Source organism: Notamacropus eugenii, chromosome 2, assembly GCF_028372415.1.
Source record: "Notamacropus eugenii isolate mMacEug1 chromosome 2, mMacEug1.pri_v2, whole genome shotgun sequence".
Lineage (NCBI taxonomy): Eukaryota > Metazoa > Chordata > Mammalia > Diprotodontia > Macropodidae > Notamacropus > Notamacropus eugenii.
Window position 1 is genome coordinate 201,282,312 of NC_092873.1, and position 27,472 is coordinate 201,309,783.

At 34.0% G+C, this 27,472-nt stretch overlaps 1 protein-coding gene across 1 annotated transcript in view; it reads right to left on the reverse strand.

Moving 5' to 3' along the window:
• Positions 1-27,472, reverse strand: part of MAN1A1 (mannosidase alpha class 1A member 1) — a 171,390-nt gene that overhangs the window by 94,213 nt on the left and 49,705 nt on the right. The window contains exons 4-5 of the mRNA XM_072643165.1: positions 25,547-25,662; positions 6,413-6,493 (exon numbers count right to left, since the gene is read on the reverse strand). Coding sequence (XP_072499266.1) covers positions 6,413-6,493; positions 25,547-25,662 — 197 coding nt within the window. The remainder of the gene's footprint in view (positions 1-6,412; positions 6,494-25,546; positions 25,663-27,472) is intronic.

Below are 27,472 nucleotides of genomic sequence, written 5' to 3' on the forward strand. Positions count from 1 at the left end.
ATTAAAAGAAAAAGTCAGGAAAGACTTGATCACTTTTAAAAAACTAAATCATGCATTTTCAATCACAATTTGCCGTTATTAATGAATACAGAAATACTTTTGAGGATTTGAGGAGTTCTGGGTTTTTGATAGAAATAACATCGTTTTGCTTTGTTTTTTGGGACCTAGCGGTGGAGGATTATGAGTTTTTAAAATCGTTTCTGGGTCATTGTATTTGGAATAAGGTGTGAAGAGAAATGCAGATAAAACAAAAATGGAGAAAAATGATGTTCAAGATACCAGTGGCACTAGCATCAACTCACCTAATAAAGTACTTTAATGCAAAACCAAAGAGATGACTCTTGAGGAATCCACAGTTCCCCACTGGAGAGAGAACCTACCATTTCCATTTGCAAACTAAGGAGTATATTCCTCTCTGCTGGTACTCACATGAGAAAAATAGTAGGGTAGAGATAAGGTTCTGTGATGAAAGGAACCCTGGACTGTGATCCAAAAGACTTGGACTCCATTCTCAGATCTGTGCCATTATGGGAACTTGGGCAAGCCAATCAGTTGTTTTAAATTTCCCATATATCTCCTCCCTCATCTGTTTCCTGAATGCATGTACATAACCCTAATACAGAACCTGTGAGAATATATTGAGATAATACAAGTAAAGGCCCCAGACTGGATTCTATGTACTTCTGTTAGGTGAATTTATGTTAGGTTAATCAAGGTTGAAAATCATGCAAATTTGATTTTCATTTCCTATATTAGAAAAGATAGATGTTTAAAGTTCAATTTAAATGATCAGTCAACTATCATCTCAGACCATTAAACAACACTGTTTTTAATAAAATTATTTTGTTTGTTGCTCAAATAAATGAATATATGTAATTGAATACTGTGCTGTATTTTGGTTTTTCAGATCAACTGCAACAACTTGCATGTAACAAGTACATTCAAGAAAATTAAATTAGAAAGCCCCTAATAACTAGCTGTCACATTAAGTCATAGATCAAAATAAAATTCAAAATATTAGTGTAAGTAATCTCAAATCGTAAGTCATGGATATGTGGTCTAAAGAAGTCATTAAAATAAAAATGAGCATAGGCATGTGGAATACATCTACTTCAGATCAGGTAACAAACAGTACCCATCTCTCCTCTTATATCTGGACTGTTCAATTTTTCTCTTTCCTTTATCCTTGACCTTTTTCTATCAGAAATACAGATAAAAGAACATGAAAGAAGAATGAGTTAGAAAAAAGTGAAGTTGGCACTCCTAATGAGTGTTCTTTGAGGATGGAGGAACAGTAGTTAGTCCCAGAACAGAAGTCATTATGGAGGTGGTGACAATAGGTATATATGTGTGTAGTATGTGGAATCTGAGGAGTGAAAAAAAAATAAACACACCTCTTTTCTTGGATCTGGTTCATGCAAAGCATGTACCCTGAAGCCTAAATAGTATTGGATGCTCTTAGAGAATAATATACACTGCAGGTTTTATAAGATTTATTTCCTCAAAATATGTGAATAGGGGTGATATCCAAGGAATAGAAAGCCATTTTGGGAAACAGTAGCTAGGATACTGGATCCTGGCCCAGAATTTGCTAATCAAGTATAATTCATATCTCATTCCTTTACCCTTCCTACTGAAGTTAGGAAGGTAAATTTCATTTATCTAAGAGCTTAGAGTAGTTGCTACTCCCCATATGTTTCTGACATGACCAGACCCATTATCTCCTTATTTGAGGATTTTGATCTCTCTGATCACTACCCTCAAAGCACTAAATCAGATCCCAAATCAGATGAAGGAGTGATCTGATCATATGTATAAATGAATTGTGGAATTCCAGTCAGGTCCATTAGCATCTTATTACTAGGAACTCTGGAGATCAAGTTTTCTTATGGGTGACAAAAATTTTCAGTAATTTTCAAACCAAATGGAAATAGAGAATCCATGTTTACACAGATAAATATAGATCATAATCCCCTAGTTATGGTGTATGATTTTTGTCATTTTAAATGATGAGAAATGATAGTGATTTTTATATCAGTGAAATAAAGGTGTTTTAAAATCTATTCCATGTGTTCCTATATTCCTTTTCAATTGTGATTAGTTACACTTACAAATAATTATGGAATATCAATATGTTGCAGTTTTAGGTCATTAGCCATGGAAATTTAATTCCAAATACCACCAGCATTACAGTTTCCAATCATCATCTTTTACCAAACTAAACCTTTTTTAATTAAAATACTAAATACTGAGCAAATCATGTTCTCTGTATAGAAAAATTTCAATAATAAATAGAAAAAGCTTTTTGCTAACCTTGCTAAATAGGGTTATTTGTTTAAAGCATGTATTAGGATTACTCTAAGCTCCAAGACATTGTAGTGACAGACATTAATATAAAATGCAATAAGGAAATATTTAAGAAATTGTAGTGATAGACATTAATATAAAATACAATAAGGAAATATTTAACACCATTAATAGGATGCTATACAAATTATAGCCTTCCAAATGATCAATTAGCATACATTTGTCATTTAATATGCCTAAAAAGCTTCAGTAAGACTGTTTCCCCAAAATGACTATGGGAAAAACAAATTAAATGATATCATCCTTTTTCAAATTTAGCTTTTACACCTTTTCTTTCATGCAGAGAATTTTACAAGAACTGTAACAAGTAATTTCAAATATGTAATCCTATTTTAAAGATTTACAAAACAATCTCATTTTTAGTTTTGATTTAATATTTTCATAAACTCATCTTTAACATATGCCACAGACATGACAATGTGACAGACTGACAAAATTTGACAAAGCTCACAAATGACAAAATCTAGTAATTGCCACAAAAAAGGTTAATAGAAAAGCAATCTGAGGGGATTTCTGTAATGGAGATTAAAAAAAAAAATCACTGGAGGTTCAGAAGGCTATCTTGAAACCCATTTCTCTGTTGCTTAATTGTACATTTAAGTACAAATGACTCAACTAAAATGGAAAAAAATGAAACTAAAACAGTAGTAGGCAAGTACCAGGTGAGGATTGGGGCTGGAGAAAAGGAAATGCAGCTGGGAAGGAATGATGTTGGCCTAGAATCATGCCAGCCTTCCTTACCCTCCCTCTTTCAGATAATGGATTTATTTCTCATTCCTCTAGAATAGATTAATGGCACCTGCATATGTAAATATATAATTATTCCTCCCAATTAGGTTTCCATATTTAAAAAAAAAGGTTCTACAAATACACACACGTTCTAGTCGCAAAACTACTGAACCTGGGATTTGAGAAAAGAGCCTAGCAGTCCTGTCAGATCAATTCCTCTCTGTAACATCCCACAAGTAGTCATCCAGATTTTGCTTAAACATTGGAACTCACTATCAGATACAGAGGCAGCTGGGTGGTCTAGTAGATAGTGTTGGACTTGGAGTCAGGAAACCTGAGTTCAAATTGTGCCTCAAATCCTTACTAGTTTTGTGACCCTGGGACAATCATTTAACCCTCTCAGTTTCTCAGTTTCCTCATCTGTAAAGTGGAGATAATAGGGTTGTTATGGGGACTCGATAAGATATGTAAAGCACTTTGCAAACTGTAAAGCATGATATAAATGCTGTTATAATAAATACAAATGACATTAATATCCAGAATAATTTATTAGCATTATTCAGTTTTTTGACATGTTTAAATTGTCATAAAGATTTTCATTATATCAAATCAAAATCTGCCTCTCTAGTCCTAGTTTTTCCCTCTAGGACTATACAGAATAACTATCTTTTTCATACAACAGACCTTCACATACTTAAGACTAACTATCGAGTCCCTCTTTCCCAATGTCCAGACTTCACTTTTCTGGGCTAATGAAACAAGTATTTTTAATTTTTTAAAACCATTTCTCATGGCATGATTTTGAGTACCATCATCATTCTGGTTTCCCTCTGGGTATGTGTCATACAGGACTAAGCATAATTCTCTAAATGTGGACTGATCAGTTCAGATTACAGGTAGGACAATCATTTCTATGTTGTGTACAAAGTACTTTTATTAATTTAATTAATTCAAGTCAACTAAATCTTCAGATCTTTTCCACATGAAATTCTAATTGTCTTCTTTCTTCATAAATCTTGTGTTTATACCCTTAATTTCCAAAATCTGCATACAGAACTTTATAATTATTAAATGTCATCTTATTGATATAGGTATGCAAATGTAATTCTTTTGCTTATACATGGATAATGAGAACCTGTTTTTCTTCTACTTATACCAAGATAAAAAACTTGCAAGCTATGGAAAAAGACAACTCCTCATCATTATTTCCTAATTAGTATCCCCTCCATTCAGGGTACAGAGAGGAATGCTAGATAGTCACTGAAGATTATTTGCTAGAAGTACTATGGCTTCTGTAGAAAGGAAAGCCAGAACCATTGGGAAGCAACTTAAATATTCCTTTGCAAAAGTAACGCCCAAGCCAGATAAAATAGGAAGAACTCTTTAAGCAGAAATTTTTCAATACAAAACAATGTATTATTTTTATAGGTATGAATTTTTTAAAAATTAGCTTGTTAGGAATACAATTCATCAACTTCAGCAAAAAGAAAGGAAAACGAACAAAACGTAAAGTTGCAGGGGTCAAGAAATGTTTTAAATTGAGGAGGGAGATTATTATTAGGAAATAATTTTTTACTCATAAAATGGATAGGCTAGTGTCCAATTATTGTGCTTCTTGCTTTGTTGAACAACAGAGACACTTGTTACTGTTCTAGCTCTGATGAATAATTTCTCTCTCAACACTGGAGAAAATGTTTAGCTTTCCATTTTATTTGTCATGTGACATGGAACCCTCAATTTTTGTAAATAACCAGGTCACTGTAACAATCTTGACAAAAATATTTTATATAAAATCAGTGGAACTCAAGGGATACTTGCTTATGAGTTCTGAAGGACCTATGAATCTCATTTTTTTAACCAAATCTCATTTTTTAACCGAAAAAAGGGATAGACTCACCAAACACAACTTAATAGGAAAAAAAGTAACAAAAGGGAAAATCATGCCTAAGGAATTCATTAGAGCTCTTTGAGGTAATCAGTAGGCAAGTATATATCTACGCAAATCTTAAAAATGCCTCTCTGAGAGGGTTCTACAACAAAAGGCCATGGCAAAAATTGAACCACTGTTGAATATGGCAATATAAAGGATAGAGTTACTAAGGGATCAGTACTGGGATCCATTTGATTTAGAATCTTTCTAAGTGATCTGGAAAGCAATGAAGAGCTAAACCCTTCACTATAAGCCCTTAATTTCTGTAAAGCTAGGATTACATGTTTTACATTATTTGGTCATCATTATAAAGGTAACTCAAACCAAAAAAAATAATATATTGATTGAAACTGGCATACCCTAAGCAAACATGGTTAAAAGAAAATCTCTCTTTTCTGGGGACTTTTAACAGAGGGAAAATGTAAACTTTAGGAAAATAGTTTATTAGGATTCCAGTTTTATAGCAATAGTAATAAACATTATACTGACAGCACTGAATTAAACAACAATAGACAGAACCTTTCAAAGGCAGGAAAAGAGAGATGTTATTTCAGGTTGCAGTGTAATAAATGGAGAATTGTACTCTCACCATCGGTTCCATTCTTTACATTCCTTCCAATCAATTCCTTTACTTATCTGAACTGGAGCTTCAGGCCAGAAGGCACTTCTAAGGCTTAGCTCCTTTGAGCACTAAAGCCTGCCCACTAAGGAATGCTGAGTGAGGACTATATGTTGATAAATAAGGTGCCAATTAGATGCACCTGGTGACGCAGTGGATAGGACATTCAGCTTGGAGTCAGGAAGACCTGAGTATAAATCTGGCCTCAAACACTTACAAGCTGCATAGCTGCATTATCCTGGGTAAGTCACTTAACCTCTGTCTGCCTTGGGTTTTCTCAACAATAACCTGCAAACAATGCTGTGAGAGCTAAATGAGATTATATCTACAAAAGGTATTTACCACAGTGCCCTGAACACAGAAGACACTATATAAACATTTATTTCTTTTCCTATCATTCTCCCAAAAACTCACTAACAATTTGTATTGTTACCTCTTTCTTCCTAAGCACCACCTTCTTCCCCTGGTTATATGTATCAAACATTTCTAAGAAATAAGAGCACATGATAAGAAATTCCATGCAAATTGGTGCAACTGTGTTTCATACAGAGGAAATGGAATGGGTTACCATAAAACATACAAAGTGTAGAAAAATGCAAATCACAGTAAATGTAATTTATTCCATTTTACTGCAACTTGAACTGTTTTGTCCTCTCTCTTTTTCTTTTCCTCTCTCTTTACCCCTTCCATATTTACACACACACACACTCACACACACACACACACACACACACACACACACACACACTTACTCTTCTTTATCTTACCTCTTCTCCAGTGAGATAGTAAGCTGAGAGAAGTCCACCAACAAAACGTATATTCACTTCAAAAACTGAAATTTCAGCATTCTAAGGGAAAAAATACACAAATTTAAACAAAGAAAACTATACAGCTTTGTTATTTGCTTTGTCCTGGCATGACAGCTACTAATGATTTTTTTTATATGGGATAATATAAAAATAATTTACAAGTCTATTGCTCTGAAGGTGAAAAAATCTACTTAAATGAATCAAAATACAATATTTTTAAAAGTCCCAAATCACATTATTTCCAATAGCAATCTATCTTATGAAATACATCTGTTGATGATACTTCTCTGTTAAGGAGATTTAACAGAGCCAGCAATTTTACTTTCCATTTTGTACATTTCCCTAAATCAGTTGCTTACTTTTTATTTAGAAAAGCCTCTTTCAAATTCAGAAGCCTGAGATTTTGGCTCCAGGATCAGAATTATTCTAATATTCTATTCATATAAAATTAAGCAACTTTTCTCCACCATTCTTTATCCATTTAACAATCTGCTTACGTTTTTAAGTATTGTCTACTAATTCTAATGGAAGTTCAAACTTTTCATTAAAAGAAAAAACAACTTTAGTTAACTTTTCTTAAGACTTGCTAACCTTAACTTATAAGCATAGGGTTTTTTTTCTCTATTACTATCTGTCACTTTTCTTTGCATATACTGACAGGCAGGTTCATATATAAGAAAACATACAGGTAGATGTCAAACTCATTGAGATTAGCAATATGTTCCCAAAAAAACAACAGAAATAATTTTTAAATATATTCAACAACTAAGTAATTATAAAAAGAAATTTCTAAATTTATATAGAGGAGAGATCTATCAGGTCAGAGTTAAGCAAAAGAATTATGGAATAAGGCTCTCTAGTAGACTTTATTTAATGGTTTTATCATTTGCAATGAAGACTACTTAGAATCTGATTAAGAGTATAATATATAAGAATAATTTTTCTTTAAGGTGTATCATGGGTTAAGAACCCATATGAATAGTTTGTGAAAGCTTTTAATATTATGAAATTCTACATAGAAAAAGAAGCTGCAATGAATTTGTGTTTGTTCTTCTAAATATATGATTTTAATGAACATTTTAAACTATTTTAGTAGAAGACGTTTAGCATTCCTGTGCATAATATGAGAGCATGCCATTGAATAATGATGCTTAGAGAACCGCCTAATTCTGTAGCTCATTTTCATACTCCCAGTACAAAGTAGCCAGACAAAAAGTAGGCTTTCAATACTGAATTTATGAATATGTACTATAAAAAAATTCTGGACTAAAACTACAAAATTTAAAATTTGGTTTGTCTCTACTTTTAAAAATCCAAAAGCTGGGACAATACATAAGTTCTAAAGATTCTATTACACACACAGATGTTATGAATGTATGTGTGACTGATTTCCTATCTAGAAATCAGAACTTTTTTCCCTCCAGATCAGGAAAGAAAAATAAAATTCCCTTTTCTTCTGATAAAATTAGAGTGCCTCTGTCTGATTTCAGGTTGGAGAACCTGTTTTCTCCTGACTTTATAAATGAAGGAAAAGATGACCTTATCTAAAAATCACTTGGTTAATATGTCAGTGGCAGACCCTGGAACTGAAAATAGGAAAGTAGTAACCAGCTCTTTAAAGTGAACTAGGGTCTATTAGATAAATTAAAGAACTAAATATAGCCCTAGAAAAGGAAACTCCAATTCCTAGAAGAAAAAAAAAATTTACTTCTTTCCAAAAACAAGATTCAAGAGGGATTGCCCTAGTTACTTGCCTTTCTCTTTTGGTCCCATGAAGCAAACGAAAAAGGGGAAAGATTATGGAGATTGATGAGGAAATTCATAAAATATTTTTAGAGAAAAGGTCCTTGGAATCCAGATTAAGATCTGGATGTAACTTGAGGGATCATAAATAATCCAGAATAATATTCTAGAATACTCCAGCATGGAAGAAGGCACACGTAAAGTGGGAAGACAGCTGAATTTGGTGTCAGAGAACCTGGATTTTAATGTCATATCTATCACTTACCTACCTCTGAGATCTTTCTGTCTCAGTTTCCTTGTTTAGAAAGTGAAAGAGGTGCACAGGTTGGACAAGATTCTAATCTTATTTATGATCCACCCTCTGCATTTATGGATGGGAAAACTAAGATAATTAAAATGATTTGTCTAAAGTCATTTCCCTAGGTAGTGGAATATAATATAGATGTCTTCAACCTGACATATAGGGAAAGAATGCTAAATCTGGTGACAGGAGAGTTGGGCTCATTCCACTATACTGCTCTAAGAACTGCTCTTTGTTATTGTTCCACTCTGGTAGATTTCCCACTGGTAGATTTTCCTAGTGTGGAAATTCCCTCCACTGGTTTAGGTCAGCAAATGTAATTACAATTTTAGAAAGCTGTCTGAGAGGAGACTGACTTGCCATGGTTGGCTAGATATCATGGGTCAGAGCCAGATCATGAACTCAGGTTTCCCTCACTCCCAGAGTTGACTCACAATTCACTATGACACTGTGCCTCTCAAGAACTAACTAAATTAATTAATTAAAATTAATAAAAACTTACTAATAAAACTAAGAAAAAATATCAAACAAAACCTTAGTAAGAATAATGTAAATTTTCTGACAGCATCCAAATTAGCAAAAAAAATAAAATTAACAGAAATTTGTAAACCTGAGTTCTAACTGACTGATACAAAATGACACCAAATCCTCCAAAAGGGAAGCAACATATAAGTTTTGGTGTCATAATGAAATATATAGCCTTAGTTTTCAATTGAGATTTTCCTTTCCTGAATATTATTTTTTAGAAATAATATATATTTAGTATTGTACATTATTAGCACAACATTCATAATTACAAGATGCTTCTTTAATCACTCTATCACAGATGATGAAATAGACCCTCAAAGGTTAAATAACTTACCCAAAGTCACAACAGTAAGTGTTAGACTCAGGACTTCTGATTCCAAACTCAGTGATCTTTCTCTTATTCTGTGAAATGTTAGTAAATATCTAAATGTTTCAAGTAAATACAGTGATTTGTCCCAGTGAAATAAATGCAAGTAATTTGAGACAGTTGTGCTAATTCTTTGAAGCAACTGTACAAACCCCTATACTTATTTAAACTTATTACCAGAATACTTCAAATCATATGATCTGTTATTTTATCACTGTAGGTTATGATACAGATCATAACCTAAATATTTAGCAGGAAATCATAACCACTTTCCACTATATAGGAAAGAATACAGGTTTGGAGTCAGAAGACTTGAATTCTGATCATGTCACTAGTTGCACGACCATGAGTCAGTCACCTGACTTTTCTGAGCCTCAGCTTCTTTATCTGTAAAATGAGGTGTTTTTTTTTTTTTTTAAAAGCAGCAGCAAGACTGCTGTAGAAAGAATACTTTGTAAGCTTTAAAGTGCAATAAAAATGGAAGTTGTAATTGTGAATTGCTGGAGTTTAAAGTAAACACTCACCAGATGATCACTTTTTTGGTGATGAGTCTGTCTACAAGTCATATTGGTCCACCATATAACTGGCGGGTTGGTAGGCCTGTTTTCAGAGCCTTTTAGTTAGGTAGGACATGCCATAGCTGGCACTCTATGAACATAATCTTTGAATATCCCCATGTGCATCTATGAGTCAAAATAATTTTTATTATCCTCACAAATCTAATATAGCAACCAAAGCACTCTGTAGGATGTACAAAATCACAAACATGGCCATCAGTTGCTTGGAGAATTTACTAAACCAAAAACTTTTTATTGATAGGCAATAGCATAAACAAGTAATTTTAGGAATGAAATCTTCCTTTTCTCTACACTATAGCAATTTTATCTAAATGTCTATTTTCTGTTCAACCACATAATTTTTAGTTATCCTTTATACAGAAATAACTAAATCACTAAGAGTTGTGATGCCTTTAAATAACTACAGATCCTCTGTTATTTCTCCATGTTGGCACAATAGTGTATCAGATCAATATCATGCTGAATAATTATCTCAAAGTCCATAAAGAAAGAAGATTTGTATTCATGTTTCTTTACTTCACTAAATCTGTGACTTAATTGATATGAGTACTCATTCCATTGATGGATATAGAAATCCATCCACAGCTTTCATATTCTGCATAATTCTTGCCTTTGTTTTCCTGCTAGTTAGTCCCTAGAGGATCTAGTCAAGGTACAAGGTATAAGGCTTATTTCATTCTGGGGAAAGCAATGTAGCTCTCAGGCTGTGTATCTACAGCCTCACTATCTCTTCGAATCATGTGTCCACATTTCCCTTACACTCAAATTATTCAGTCGATATTTATTAGGCACCTACTATGTGCCTGGCACTGTACTAAATGCTGAGGTTACAAAAAGAGGCAAAAGACAATCCCTGCACTCAAGGAACTCACAATCTAATGGGGAGACAGCAAACAGACTAATTTGTACAAATAGCCTACATAACAGGCTAATTAGAAAATAATTAACAGAAGGAAGGGATTAGAAAGACTTTCAGTAAAAGGTGGGTTTCTAGTTAGGACTTAAAGGAAGCCAAGGAAGTTAGTAGGCAAAGATGAGGAAGAAGAGCATTCCAGGAATAGGGGAGGGTCAGAGAAAATGCCCGGAGCTGCGACATGGGAGTATTCTGTCTGTGGAAAAGCCAGGCCATTGTCAGTAGATTGTAGAGTATATGGTGGGAGAGTAAGTTGTAAGAAGACTGGAAAAGTGGGAAGGTCCTACCTAATGAATGGCTTTGAATGTCAAGGAGAGGACTTTGTATTTGATCCTGGAGGTGATAGGGAACCACCAGAGTTTACTGAGTAGGGAAGTGACATAGTTGGACTTGTGAGGGGAACCACTTTAGTAGTTTAATGGTTTGGGGGGATGGACTTGAGGAAGGTACTACCATTTTGCCTAGGACATATTAAATGTCTGTTGATTAACTGACTGCTTTCAGATGTGCAAAAAATATAAAACCACTAGTAGTGTATTTGTGTCTCTTTTTAAAGGATGGATTTTTATGTTGGAGAAGAGCTTATAATTATTAAAAAGCACCAGGCAGTTTCTCACATGCAATCTAGCTTACTTTTTCTTCCTATAATTTGTTCATGTGCAATGTCTGTTTAGATATATAAATGTACTAACTCAATAGACCGGCCACTAAACTACATATCATAATCTGGACAACGGGCATTTTTAGCCATTTGTCCTTTATATGATCGGACTGGTAGGCTAATCTTTTTTTAAAGTAACCATAGTTCTCACTGAAGAGGCCCTATATTGTTCTGGAATTCAAAAACAATATTTATTTCATTTTGCACACCTTTTCCTCTCCTATAATTGTACAGTTATATATACTCATCTCTTTATATGTAACCTCAGTGCTTAAAACTGTTTCCTAACATTTCCTTTCAACAACTTAAAAGGCTTTGAATAAATAATTTAATGTTACTATTCCAGTTAAACTAAAATTTAATTCAACATTTATTATATCCACTTATGCACAAAATTTAGTCATTCAAATATTGCCTTTATACTATAAATAAATGGTGATACGGTGGCACAATGGTTAGAGCATTAGACTTGGAATCAGGAAGACTCCAGTTCAAATCTTGCCTCAGACATTTCCTAGTTGTGTGACCTTGGACAAGATGCTTAACCTCCATCAGTTTCAATTTTCTTATCTGTAAAGTGGGGTTAATAGCACTTTCCTCTCAGGGTTCTTGTAAATGTCAAAGGAGATAATATTTGCAAAGTGCTTTGAAAACCTTAAGGTGGTATATTGTTATTATTACTATTATTTATATCCATAAGGAAAACTAGCATAATGTATTTTGGAGGAAAGGCATTAAAGGAAAGGAGGAAGAATTCAACAAAAATCATAATGGTAACATCCAAACAACTGTAGGATTTTTCTTATTATTAATATACAGTTAAGAAGGAGGCATAGTGGTAATACAGAGTTCTGAGTCTAGAATCAGGAAGATTTGGATTCGAATCTAGGCCCTTGGACTTATTGACTTGTGGTCTGGGACAAAACACTTAACCTTTGCACCTCAAACAACTCCTTAGGTGAGAAGTAGCAGAGAAGTACCCACATCTGCACTGATAAAGTCACAAGACTTTTCAAGTAATCGTGGGTAATATGCCTTATTAAAAATGCCCTACCTTAACACATGGGAGAGCTAGGACAGAATTTTCCAGCCTAAACTGTACTGTGGAGAATTTAAATTTGGCTACAGATTCATGAATAGGGATTAGAAGCAAAGGAAAGAGAAGTGGAGATAAGTAAAGGACTGAGTTTAGGGGGCACAGAACAGGGAGAATGTTTATGTAAATTTATTGGTTTTAAGAAACAAACAACTTTGGTAGAAAAAGTTTTGTGGATCATTAAAAAATGTTTCTAGACTAGTCAATGAAGTAATATTATATCCCCATACAGGTTTGTTAAGATGAATTAATCTCTAATTAGTAAAATGTATGAAGAAAATATTTTAGAGCAAACATTTTTGGAATCTCCCCTCTACCTCCACTATAAGATAGTTGTGCCAAACTATGGTGACAAAAAACAAATTACAAGGAATCAAGTGAATCAAAGTGTTTGGTTTTACCTTCTTTTCCTTCCCCCTTTCAGTGAGTAGTCACCCTATGGTGCTTAGTAGGGGAAGAGTTTGGGTTGGCATAATAAATACTGAAATGGCTAATAAAAAAGGTCTTCAGTCTGAGGTTAGCTCAAAGTGTATTGAATTGGATGTTAGAATATTTAACTAGCATTTGTTAAGCACCTATTACTATTACTTTTCATCTAATGTTGGATCTTAGGAGTAGAAGAGTATGTAGTAGGAAAAGTTATAAATAACAAACAATAATAAATAATAACCAATAAATTCAAAGAGATAGCACAGAATAGTGAAAATAACTCAGGACTGCCTCAGGCAAATCAGCTGTCCCTCTGAGCTTCAGTTTCCTCATTTGTAAGATGGGGGAAGGAAGTGGAATGAGATGTTCTATGACTTCTTCCAGCTCTAAGACCTATGTTCCTAGGAATAAATTTTCTAAAATAGCACTGTCCTCACCATCACCATCACCATCACCATCACCATCACCATCATCATCACCACCACCACCACCACCACCACCACCACCACCACCACCACCATCACATCACCATCACCATCACCATCATCATCACTACTAGCATTTATAAAGCACCTTAAGGTTTGCAAAGTGCTTCACATCTCATCTATTTTGATCACTCAAATGTTCAAAAACATTAAACAGCTTTCTACTGCCTACAAAGTAAGGTCTAAACCCAGCCTGATAGATAACCTTTTCCACAATCTGGTTCCAATCTACTTTTCCAACCTTATGGGGTATCTTCAGGGACACCATTTCAATGTTCCTTTCATTGTTCTTTTTCCATACTATTGCTCATAACAGTCAGAAATGTGTACACTATTTTCCTCAATCATCTCTCTCTCCCTTTCACTGCTAAATTTCTCATCTACATCCATTGCCTCTGTTTTATTACTTTCACCTCCTCCTCAACCCACAGCAATTTGTGTTCTTTCTTCAACACTCTATGGAAATTAGTTTCTCAGAGATCATCTATAGATTCCTTATTACCAAATCCAACATGTTTTTGAAGTTCTCAACCTACTTAACCTCCCTGTATCATCTGCTGACCACTACAAAGAATCATGGAGTTCTAGAATTGAAAAAGATGTCAATAGTCATTTAGCCCAATTCATATCCAAAAAAAAATCTCCACAATACCAACTAGGTGGTACCCTCAGACATGTACTAGCTGTGTGGCCTTAGGCAAGTCACTTAATCCTGTCTCCCTCAGTTCCTCATCTGTAAAATGAGCTGGAGAAGGAAATGGTAAATCAGTTTGGTATCTTTGCCAAGAAAACCACAAATGGGGTCATGATATGTTAGATGCTACTGAAATGACTAAACTACAACAACTATACCATACTTTTTGGTTCCTCCAACCTCTGCTTGAGGACATCCATTATCTTCCAAGGCAGACTAATCTTCTTTGGAGAGCTCTTTTAGGAAGTTTTTCCTGACATTAAGTCTAAATGAGGTAGCTAGGTGGGACAGTGGATAGTGTGAGACTCTGAACAAGGAAGACCTGAGTCCATATACTGCATCAGACAATGACTGTATGACAATGGGCAAGTTGCTTAACCTTTTATAATCTGGTTTCATCAGCTATAGCACCCACCTACCTCACAGGGGTGTTGTGAGAATCAATTGTGATAATATGTTGACAGGCCAGAGAAAGAGAACAAGTCTAACCTTTCTTCCACATGACAATCATTCACACACTTGACGACAAGTACCATGTTGCCCCTGAATCTTCTCTTCTAAAGGATGGACACACCCAGTCCTTTCCACTGAGCATCAGATGTCATGTATATAAGGCCCTTACAACAACATCCTCTCTTCTTCTGGACAGTTCCCAGCTTACCAATCATTCTTAAACTATGGTTTGCAGAAATGAATATAATACTCCTAGATGTATGGTCTGATTAGGACAGAGTACACAAGAAACATAGCCTTCGTAATGCAGCTTGAAAGCTGCAATTGCTTCTTTTGTGGCCATATCATACCACTGACCTACTGAACTTGTGGTTCACTAAAATTCCTAGATCTTTCTCAGACTATCTAACAATGCTATACAACCACTATTCCCTATGAAAATCATTTTTTAAACTCAATTGCAAAGTTCTATACTCATTCTTAACTGAATTTTCTCTTAATAGATTCAGCATGCAGATAGAAAACTGTCCTCGGAACCAAGAATACCTAGACTCAAGTCCTGACATACTGGCTAAAAGACTCTGGGCCACTCACTTAATCTCTTTGTGGTCTGGACAGTTCTCTAAGAATGTGATCTGCAGAGAAGGTGCACCTTTGTCTACTATTGATAAAGAGAGTGTTTTCCTCAAGGGTTTTCTATACCCATGAAACCAAAGTTCCAGTCCTTATCCCTATCTGTATCTTTAGATTTAGCCTAATGCTCTGGCCTGTCAAGAACTTTTTGATTCTAGCTCTACCATTCAGTATGCGAGCTTATAATTCCCAGCTCTGAGTTATCTGAAAGTGGATATGCATGCCACACAAGCCTTTATTTAAGTTAGGATTAAAAATGTTAAACAACTCTGGGCAATTTATGGACTTCTGGTTAAGACTGCTGGGTTAAAGGTCATATAGGACCCATTCTCCCAATCTATCATCCCAGCAATGATAAAGAAGATCAGATTGAACAATGACCAACGAGATCAGATTGAACAACAACCAAGGAATCTAAAAAGAAATATCAGTAAGCATCTTCAACCAACTCAGGACTGCACAAGAAAAGATAACCAGAAGTTGTGGACATTGAAACCGGGGTAGGAAACCAGAAATACACCAATGGTGAAGCCTAATTCATTGCCCTGAGGAATGGAAGAACAAAAAGCATTCCTCTGGTCCAGCATCTTGATTAAGGAAGTCCTAAGGGGCACAGACAACCCAGTGCCCTTATGAAATAAGCCCTAGGGAGGAGAGAAGACCACTCAGAATTTGCCTGGGAAGTCCTAGAGCAGTTGAAAATGGCTACATTCCATGGAAGCCCAAGGAGGACTAAAGTCACAGCAGTTCGACACAAAAGACCATGCAACACCTTGATCAAAGAAGATCCAAGGAAGACAGACTACTGCAGTACCCTAAGCAGATAGAGTCAATTGCAGAGTTCTGATTGGGGATGATGAAACCTGCCAACATTCTGAGCACACGCACAACAAGGGAAAAGGAAGTTGGTGGCATCAACTCAGGAAAGAGTGGTCAGAAAAAATAGAGCATGATAATCTCATCTAAGACTGCAGGAGGTGGCAGAGCCTGGTCCTAGAACAAAATTCCAAATGAGAAAATGAGTCTGGAATATAAATAAATAAAAGAAGGCATCCAAAATAATGGAAATATTAGTCAACAACTGCCCATGAAAATGAAAAAATGCCATAGAAGAGAGTAACTCTACAACAATTATAAGGAGAACCTTGCAAGGGGAAAAAATGATTTAGCCAAAGGAATATAAGAGTACTTATAAGAGTACAAGCAAGAGATAAGAAATGAAATAATATCTCTTGAGCAAAAATTAATAGGACAATAAAATACTTCAGAACAGAAGGTAAAAAATCTTATACAAATAAGTGGCAGACTTCCTAAAAACTAAACCAGACCAAAAAGAAATAAATAATTTCACAAGACAATAAGAAATATGAGAATAAGAAAAAAACTGAAAAAAATACAAGAAAATGTAGGGTATTCAGCATCAAAAACAACAGACCCAGAAAAAAAAATTTGAACAGAGACATTTTAAGAATCATCAGATACGTTAAAAACCATGTCCAACTCCATCTCCCATTAAATTTTTCAAAAACTTATGAAAATTGCCCAGATTTATTAGAAACCAGAGAACAATGTGGCTATAGGAAGGATTCACTCAAAGAAACTCTAAAATGAAAAGTCCTAGAAGAGCTGTAATCAAATAATTTCAGGTCAAATAAAAAATATGGCAAGCAGCTAGAAAGAATAAAAACAGATCTGACTGAGTAAAAACTTTGAAATGAAAACAGAGAAGTCATGAGAAACATAGGAAAGTAATGCATTTCACTAACTGAAAAGAAGAAAATTGTCCTTCAGAATCCTAATGACTTCAAGTGAAAAAGTGAACTAAATAAGAAATTGAGGGATTGAGGGCAGTTTTCCTTTTTAAGGAGGTAGTCTTGAGAGACAAAAAAGAGAAGGAAAAAGACAGAGAAGAAATGAGGAAAAGGAGGAATTACTATTCCTCACAGTTGGACTGTATAAGAAGATTACATTAAAATAGATGGAATAGGAGATCTTTGGGTATCACATGTACTTCAGTCACAGCTAAGTCAGAAAAAGGAGGGTTGAAAACATACAGATAGCCATACCTCCACTCATCTCCACCACCTACCCTCATACCCATATGCATAAGGTTTGGTTTATAAAACATTCAACTAAACAGGAAAATAGGCAGAGAAAGAGGAGATTTTAAGAGGGATGAGAATAATGACAAGCAAAATAAACTTTATCTTTAGGAGAGTGGATTGAAAGGATGGGATTACGGGAAGCAAAGAAAGCATAAGAACCAATGATGAGGAATAAGTGAGAAAAAGAGTAGGAGAAATAAGGTGGAAGCACACTGCTTTAATCAAAGATCACTAGTGTTGATCACAATCCTTTCCTTTTACCACCTTCTCTAATATAAAGGTAGGGGGAAATATGATGTAGGAAATAATTAGCAATCAGAAATATAAATGTGAATGGGATGAACTCACTCAGAAAATAGAAAACGAAAGAGGATAATGGAATGAATTAGAAAGTAGGGCCCCAAAATAAGCTGCTTACCAAAAAAAATCACACTTGAAACTTAACAATTTACAAAGAATTAAACTGAGGAACTGGAGATGAATTTATATTTCAGGGGAACTAATATAAGCCAAGATAAAATCATAATCTCAGACAAGGCAACAGTAAAAGTAAACTTGTTTAAAAGAGAAAAACAGAGAAATTACATTATATTTAAAGGCTCCTGCTGCCAATGAAATAATAAAAATACATAATCTCAAATGGCATATCATCTAAATTCATAAACGAAAAGCTAATTAAATTAAACGTAGAAACAGACAGCAACTTGATAACAGTTAGGGACTACAATGTACAATTAAGGGCTGAATAGAACATGCTAGCTTTCCAGTGATTAATGAATGGGAATAAAAAGGGATATAAATATTGCAGCTAAGCATAGAATCTTTATAAAAATTGACTATATACTAAGGCAAATCAACCTCATACCTAAATGCAGAAAATCAGAAATATTAAACACACAAAAAATCAACAAAGGGCTTTTGAACAAAGGATTTATAAATTATGTGGAGATGAGAATTAAATCCTAAAAAATCAACTGATCAAAGAACAAGTCATAGAAACAATACATAATTTCATCAAAGAAAATAACAACATTGAGACAACATACCAAAACTTTTGGAATGCAGCCAAAGTAGTCCTGACAGGAAAATTAATCTCTAAACACCAATATTCACAACAGAGAGAAAGAAGAGATCAATGATTGAGCATGAAACTAAAACAAACTACAAAAGCAACAAATCAAAAATCTCTAACAGAAGAAGTTTGAAAATCAAAGAAAACAATAAAGTTGAAATAAAAACCATTGAATTGAGAAATAAAACTAGGAGTTAGTTTTCTAAAAAATTTTTAAAAAATAGCTAAATGTTGTGAATCCAATGTAAAAAGAGAAAACCAAATTATCAGTATCAAAAATAAAAATCAGCATTCACAACAAATAAAGGAAACTATTAGAATCTATTTGCCAACAAAACAGCAAATGAAATGGGTTAGTATTTAAAAAAAAATAAAGTGCCCAGAATAGTACAAAAAGAGAATTTAAATAACTCAATCTCAGAAAAAAAAAGTGAATAAGTTATGAATGAATTCCCATTTTTTTTTAAAAAAAGGACCTGATATATATATATATATATATATATATATATATATATATATATATATATATATATATATATATATACAAGTGAATTCTAAGTAACATTCAGAGAACAATTAATTCTAATACTATAGGAACTATTTGCAAAAATAGAAAAAGAAAGGATCCTACCAATCTCCTTTTATGATACAAATATGGTCTTGATACCTAAACCAGGGAGAGACAAAGAGAGAAAGAAAACCATATACCAATATCCCTAATGAATACCAATGCAGAAATATTGAATAAAACTTGGATTAATACTGATATTGCATGATTGGTTTCACAATAAGAAAAATATAAACATAACAGACCATATTAATAACAAAAACAATAAAAATCCCAAGATTGTATCTGCAGATGAAAAAGAAGCCCTTTTGTCAAAATACAATATCCATTACCAAGAAAAACATTAAAAGCATAGGAATAAAATGAACCTTTTAAAATGTGAAAATAGTATCTCTCTAAAACTAAGACTGAGCATTACATGCAGTGGAAAAAGCATAAGTCTTTGCAATAAAAGGGATAAAGTAAGAATTTTCATTATCACCATTACTATTTGATATAGTTCTATAAAAGCTTACAAAACAAGTAAGACAAAAAAAAGAAACTGAGGGAATAAGCATGCTAAAAGAGGAAAGAAAATGATCACGGTATTCTTAGAGAATCTTGGAGATTCAACTAAGAAATTAATTAGAATGAACAGATTCAGCAAAGCAGCAGGATGTAAAATGAACCCAGAGAAATCTTCATCCTTTCAGTATATTACCAACATAAATCAACAAGAAAAGCTAGAAAAAGAAATTGCATTCATTGACTACCGAATGAATACAATTGGTAGGTCTAACTACTGAAACATACACAAGATTTCTATGGCTACATCTACAAAGCACTCTTTACAGAAATAAAGATATGCCTAAATAATTGAAAACATTATTAACTGATCATGGTTGTGCTAGGCTAACATAATAAAAATGACAATACTATCTAAATTAATTTACTCCATAACAATCAAACTACCAAAGGATTACTCTGTAGATAGAATTTTTTTTTTTTAAAAATCCACCTGGAAGAGCAAAAGATCAGAATTTCAAGAGCCACAATTTTAAAGAGTGGAAACGAAGCAGACTTAACACTCCCAGATTTCAAACTGTACTGCCGTACTGTGGTTATCAAAATAATTTAGTACTGGTTAAAAAAAGAGAAAAGGTAATCACTGGGACAAATTAAGAACAATATTTAGAAGTAAATAGATATAGTGGAATAGTGTTTTATAAAACCAAAGATGACCTCCACTGGTGGAAAAACTCACTAGTTGACAAAACTGCTGGGAAAACTGGGAAGCTGCCTGGTAGAATTTAAGGTTAGATCAACTTTTTACACCATCTTGGAATGGCTTAGTGAATATGGCACTGCACCTTAAGTCAGGAACCTGTGAATCTGAATCCTGCCTCAGATACTGACAAGTTATGTGACCTTCACGATCTTCAAGGTTCTGTTCTTGTTCATCTTTTCTTCTTTCCATGTATTCTCTCCCTTGGAAATCCCATTCATTTCCTCAGCTTCAACTATCTCCCCTATGCAAATAACTCCCAAGTATTTATCTAGCCGTGACTTGGCTAGTCTCCCAAGTGATTCTTTGACTCTTCTTCCTTATCTATTTCTCATAATTAAGTTTTCACCAATTTTTATTGATTCTGTTCCAATATCATTTCTCAAATCCATTACCATCTTTCTATTCAACCATTATAAGACTTCAGTACAGGTTCTCATTATCACCTGCCTGAACTATTTCAATAATCTCCTAACTGGTCTTTCTACCTCCATTCTTATCCCTCCAATCTATGTTTCATTCTACTGATGTACTTATCTTCCTGATATATCTATTTAGCCATACAACTCTCTCCTTTGGTAAAAAAATCTTCAGTGGCTTCCAACTGCCTAACAAGTAAAGGGTAGACTTTTTTGTCAGGCATTCAGGTCTTCCACAATCTGACAACATACTATATTTCTAGCTTTATCTCATCATAAATATTTTAACCTAACTGATCCCCAAACATTTCCATGTCAGGCAGTAAGATATAATGAATAGAAGAGGAAGTAAGAAAAGTTCCAAATCCAAATCTAATCTCAGATAAATTTATGATCAAGGGTACGTCATTTAATTTCTCTGGGTTTCTAAATGAGGCAGTCTGACATGATGGTCTCACAGTACCTTCCAGATCTAAATCTATAATTCCATTATACTTTGCTTATGCTTTTCCCCGTGCCTGGAATTTCCTCTTTTTCCCACTTCACTGAACTTTTAAAGCCTAACTCATGTTCTTGCCCACCTGAGGGCTTTCCTTTGCTAATCATATCAGCTGTCTTCCTCCTTATACCTCACACGATACTTTGCTCTACAGCTCTCTTGGAGAGATCATACCTTGAGAGCAGGGACTTTTATTTCCTAGCATCTTGCCCAATACTCCTTCAGAAACAGATGCTTAGTAAGCATTTGTTGAATGAACAAATTGATAAATGCTTGGAGAGGCAGCATGGCAATAGGGGAAAGACTGTAGGGTAATTCTAAAATTAGGAAACAGGTCCTAGTTCTGAATTCTTAGTTACTCTATGTGACCTTGGGGAAGTTATTTAACTTGATCCTCAGTTTTCCAAAGAATAAAATGGGGTTAATAATAGATTTCTATCTACCTCACAAGGTTATTGTGAAGGATAAATGAAATACATAATGTATGCTTTGTAACTGTAAAACCTTTGATCTGATAAAATATCATATATGGACGAGATGCTATAATTAAATAAGTCCTATTCTTCCTTCAAGACCTAAGTCAAATCTCACTTCCTTAGTAAACCTTTCCTTCCTGATCATCCCAATCTGAAATAATCTCTCCCTTTTTCTTATAACCCCATGATACTTTATGATATCTTTTCCATTGTTATCCTGATTTTTGTGTTTGTCTTTTAATGTCAAATTCCTAGGTTAGGGCATGTTTTCACATAGACCAGAGATTTTTTGTACCATGGACTCCCTTGGGCAATCTGGTAAAATCCAAGCACATTCAACAGCCATTTACGTAGTACTTTAAGGCTTATACCATGTTTTACATGTCATCTCATCTGATCCTCTCAACAATTTTGGTCATATTAGTACTATTATATTCCCATTTTATAGATGAAGAGACTGGGGCTGAGACGTTGAGTGATTTGCTTAGGGTCACACAACTAGTCAATAGGCAGGATATGGACACAGGTCTTCCTGCTTCCGAGACCAGACTTCTATCCACTATGCCACTTAGCGGTCTCATGCTACGTAAACTCCTATATTACAAAGATGACTGAAAGAAATTATTTCTCTCTTGTATTTAATAACTAACTGTTGGATCAGAACTAAGTTTTTTCTCCTTTTCTACTTCCTCCTCTAGAAATCAACCAATGTGGGAAATCTTTCTTAAAGATTTACCCAGGTCAAGATCTAATCACACAGTAAAAGAAGTTTTAAGTTGGGACTGAGATGATTCCTTCTCATCGTGGGAAAAATGTTGATTCACCTTTTGTCAGACAGGCGATATGGAAATTAATAGGTCTCTGACCAAGATTTGGGTGATTCAAGTCCTATATCCCAAGATTTCCATTTTAATAATATAGCTCAACCCCTCATAACAGTCATTCTCCTTAATCAATCAGAGTTGATTGCCACTCTCAGGAACATACTTCCAAGGGCATATAAACTGTGAGCCCTCTGCCATGAGGGGTCTTTGGTTTAAAAGAGATAGTCAAATGACCATCCTTTTATTAATAAACATGTTGGAATTATTAATAAAATGATTAAGTTACCAAGAAATTATGTCAAGTTTTTTAAATGCCACATAACCAGTTATATTATAATATCATTATCAAACTATTGAAAACAAAAAGCCCATGGGCCCCAGGTTAAGAACTTCTGATCTACATTGTAAAGTTTCTGAGGACAGGGCAGTGTCATATTAATTTTTATTCTTTATACTGTATAATATGTAGTGTCTTGTATGTAGCAAGAACTCAAAAAATAACTACTGATTCATTTTTCTATGAAAGGGACGGATGGAGAAAGCTGAAAGAGGAACTCACAGTTATTGAGGGCATAAACCTTGAAAAGCTATTATGAATAGAGAGACAGATTGGGAATAGGAACACAGACATGAAAGGGAAGCTAGTTAATCATAATTAACATTAACCACTATACTTAGCCTCAATTGACCATTCTCTAGTACAGAATTCATTATAGCACAGACCTTGAATCTGTCCTCCAATTTCGGATTTCACTGATGAAAGATGCTGTAAAACTATCTCACCTACTCCCAGGTACAAATCATTCTTATGAATTTAAGTACCTCTAGAAGTCATTTGAACTATGTCCTATTGATAATGCAAATATAGTCTGCTTATTATGTGGAAACAAGACTCCTCTTCTCCAGCTACTAATTTCTCTGTTCTTATAATTTCCCCTTCTTTGAACTGGATTGATGACTTGGAAACCTCTCTTGGAATTAATAGGAGGATGTTCAATTGCCAGGACAAATTTTAATTATTGAGAAGAAGTTTTTGTTCCTAATCTTTCAGAACAAAGTTTGCATTCAATTTAGAATACACATTATGTTCTTTCTGCATTTCATGTGAGCCTTCTGGTTAACCAGGAGAATTGACTGTGAAACCATCTCTCCTACTCCCAGGTACAAATTATTCCTAGGATTTTAAGCAATTTTTGAAGTTATTTGAACTTTGTACTAATGATAATGCAAAAAGTTTGGTTATTACTGTATAACTGAATCTCAATGAATTTTAGTTATTGGCAGCATAAACCAATGAAGAGCATTTATTATATGCATTTACTTTATCTATGAGAAACTAAATTTGCCAAAACAATCCTTCTTGTTCAAATGTCCCTTTACAGTAAAAAAAATAGACAAATTCAATTATATTCTAATACAATTCCCATTTTTATTTCTGCTAAAAATTTTAACATTTGCAAACCAAAAAGAAAAGTGTTTGTCTATGTAATAACAAATTTTCATTAAAAAAACCACATTTATATCTCGCTTCTTATGCCTGTTTTTAATAAAGAAATCTTATTCTTTTGGATAAAAATTCATTTTTAACATAATCTATATTTTTGGGGGTGGAGGAGATGGAAATCACACTGTAAGAGTATTTGAAGTTTTAACAACAAACAGTATTTCAGTTGTAATAAAAAAGATCTAGAAAATGCTACTTAACTTTGAACTAGCTTTATAAATTAAGGGGGAAATTCAGGATTAACTTGTTTGGAAAGTACTTATACATTACAGCAGAAAAAAGAAACAACAAAACTATTATCTATCCCGCTGAAAAGTTATTCAAAAGGGAACCTCACAAGTTTGTTACAGACCAAACAAATATGCTTTCGTTCGTTCACAATTTCTCAAACATATGAAGAGGTAGCTATACTAGCAGGTAGAGTAGTGGTAACTGCCTTCCAATATAATCTGGCAAGGGCCTTTGCCGTCTCTCCAAGGCCTAATACCATGTCAGGAGGCCAGGTCACTTTGCTTCCTCTCTGGCCAGTGTGGTTTTCCCTCTAAATTAGGGAATCAAAGGGCAAGTACCATCTTCATAAGAATGCCCTCAAAGCTAGATAAAACTACATTCAAGTAAACATCACAATACAGTAATTACTCCCCCCCTCCCCCCCCCAACTATTCTTCATTATCTTGTTTCTGGAAGCTGGAAGCTGCTATGTGTATTGGAGTAAATTACGTAGCAGATTTGGGGAATATTTTAATAATGATGACAGTTAGCATTTGTATATGGCTTTAATTTTTACAAAGCATTTTGCATATGATCTCATTGCTATCCTCCAACAGTCCTGTACAATAAGAGCTATTATTAGCTCTGTTTTAGAGGCAAGGAAATTGAGGCTGAGAGGTCTTGATTTACTCAGGGTCACATGGCTGGTAAGTGATTAGAAGGGGTTTTGAACATAGGACTTCCTCACTTTGAGTGCAGCACTGTATTCACTGCACTATCTAGCTACACTTATGACCAGCTTAGTCTTTAATAAGGAAATTATATATTATGGGTAAAAGAAAGTCTTTTGATTTTATTTCATGGTTATTTTCATTAGGCTAATTTCTTAGATATGATTTGACTTTAATACTTCTAGTTTCAGTTGCGATTTTATTTCATCAGTGCTAAAATTTTGATCTACTGGTGTTACTTTCGTTTCATCTTTTTTCTCCCTTGGTAAAGGCAAAGTTTAGTTTATTTATGAATGTAATATACTTAGTTTACCCCAAAGTATGCATAAGTCTGGGGGAAGTAGGGAAGGAAGGCTCAGAACTGCAACTTTCCTATTTGAGAATGGACCAATTTGAGAAAGATTATATTATAAGAACTGCACTATGATTTGTTACTGCTAGGGTGTAGTATAACACCGTAGCTACTTTACTGCAAAATATCAGCTCATGTTTTAAGGGTAGAATTAACAAATAATTATGCTAACTTGTATTTAACTTACCACATTAAAATCTAAATTTTTTTCAACCCATTCTTTTGCCTCCTTGAATTCATCTTTCATTTCCATTATAAAGAGAGTATCTAGGGCGTCTACTATTGTTGCTCCTTGGATGTTGCCTGAAAATAAGAGAAAATTATTTATTTAATAAAGTGTGGTTTACAGATACAGCTAACAATCTGACTGTGCCTTCAAAATAAAAGTCTCTTTAGTCAACAACACCCATTCAGATCAGTTAGTGACTAATATTAACAACATAATGAAATCCTTTCAAGTGAATAGATGTTAATTTTGAATTAAAAAACTCTAATGCTTCATGATCACATTTTAAAATTCTCTTATACTACCAAAGTATATGTGTATGTATAGATATGCACATATATACATACATATATATATACATATATATATACATATACATATATATATATATATACACATACATACATGTATAGGTCACATACCAAAATTGAAACAATAGCATATATAACAAGATAGAATTGGAAACATGCTTACCATTTTACCATATGTAAAATAAAATAAACTTCTCCAAATTTACTTTCTGATTTGTCTACACTAAACAAATATTGGCCCTCAAACAAATTCAAATTATATAATTAAAAACCAAAAGAAATTGTATGAAACCATACTGGTACATTATAATATGCATTCTGAGTATAATTTGACCTAAATTGCATAGTGTTAGATGGTAAGATCACAAATCTGGAGCTGGAAGCAAACTCATTTAGTCTAACCTCCTTCATTTTACAGATGAGAAAACTGAGACCCATGGGGCTGTCACATATCGTATTGGATTTGAGCAACACAGGTTTTTAACTCCAAAAGCAGATTTCTTTCCATTTTAAAGGACTGAATTCTGAACCAACTTCTTCATCTTACAGATGAAATTGAGTCCCAGACAGCTTAAATGACCTACCCAAGGTCTCTGAGGTACTAAGTGGGAGAAACAATTCTGATTCCAAATCCAGTACTCCCTCCCCGCACCCCCATTCACCCTGCTCTGAGACACAAGTACTAAAGCAAAATGAGATTTATTCAATAGAGAATAAATGAACCAATTTGGGAATGAGGAAAAAAAAGAATTAACCTATTTCTACCTCTTGTGCCTTGAACAAGGTCAGTACATTCATTCCCATGTAAACTTTGTAAAAAAATAGAACGTAGTCCATGCTCAAATAATTGCGCCAATAGATTAGAACACAGCAGAGAAAATCAACAATAGTTTCCCAGTAATACAATATCATTTCCAAGAAGTATAAAATGGTACACATTTTATGCAAAAATGACCCTTAATACTGATTATCAGGAATTGCTTATTTATGAAGAATTATGTCAGATTAGAAAAAGAACAAGTATTTTTATTCTACAGTGTAATGGAAAAGAGACTACAAATTCTTATTCTAATGCAGGGCCCAAAGTATGGATCATCAGTATTCTGGAGAACCAAGAGCTGCATTTATCAATGTTAGACTCCAAATGGGAATTCACAGGTAAACCTTCACAAAGCAAATACCAAGAAATTAGTACAAGAAAATGCTAATCGTACAATTTAAAGCCTTCCACATCCAGAGAAAGAACTATGGAATTTGATCACAGAATGAAGCAGATCATTTTCTTTTGTATTATGTTTTGGTTTGTTTTATGATTTCTCCCATTCATTTTAATTCTTCTGTGCAACATGACTAAGGTGAAAATGTATTTAATAGGAATGTATGAGTAGAACCTAAATAAAATTGCATGCCATCTCAGGGAGGGAGTGGAGAGGTAGGGGGGAAGGAGGGGAAGGGAGGGGAAAAAAAATCTAAGCTATATGGAAGTGATTGTACAACACTGTAAACAAATAAAATAATAAAAAAAATTAAAAATGTTTCACAACCAAAAATTCACTGATCAATTTTAAATCTAATC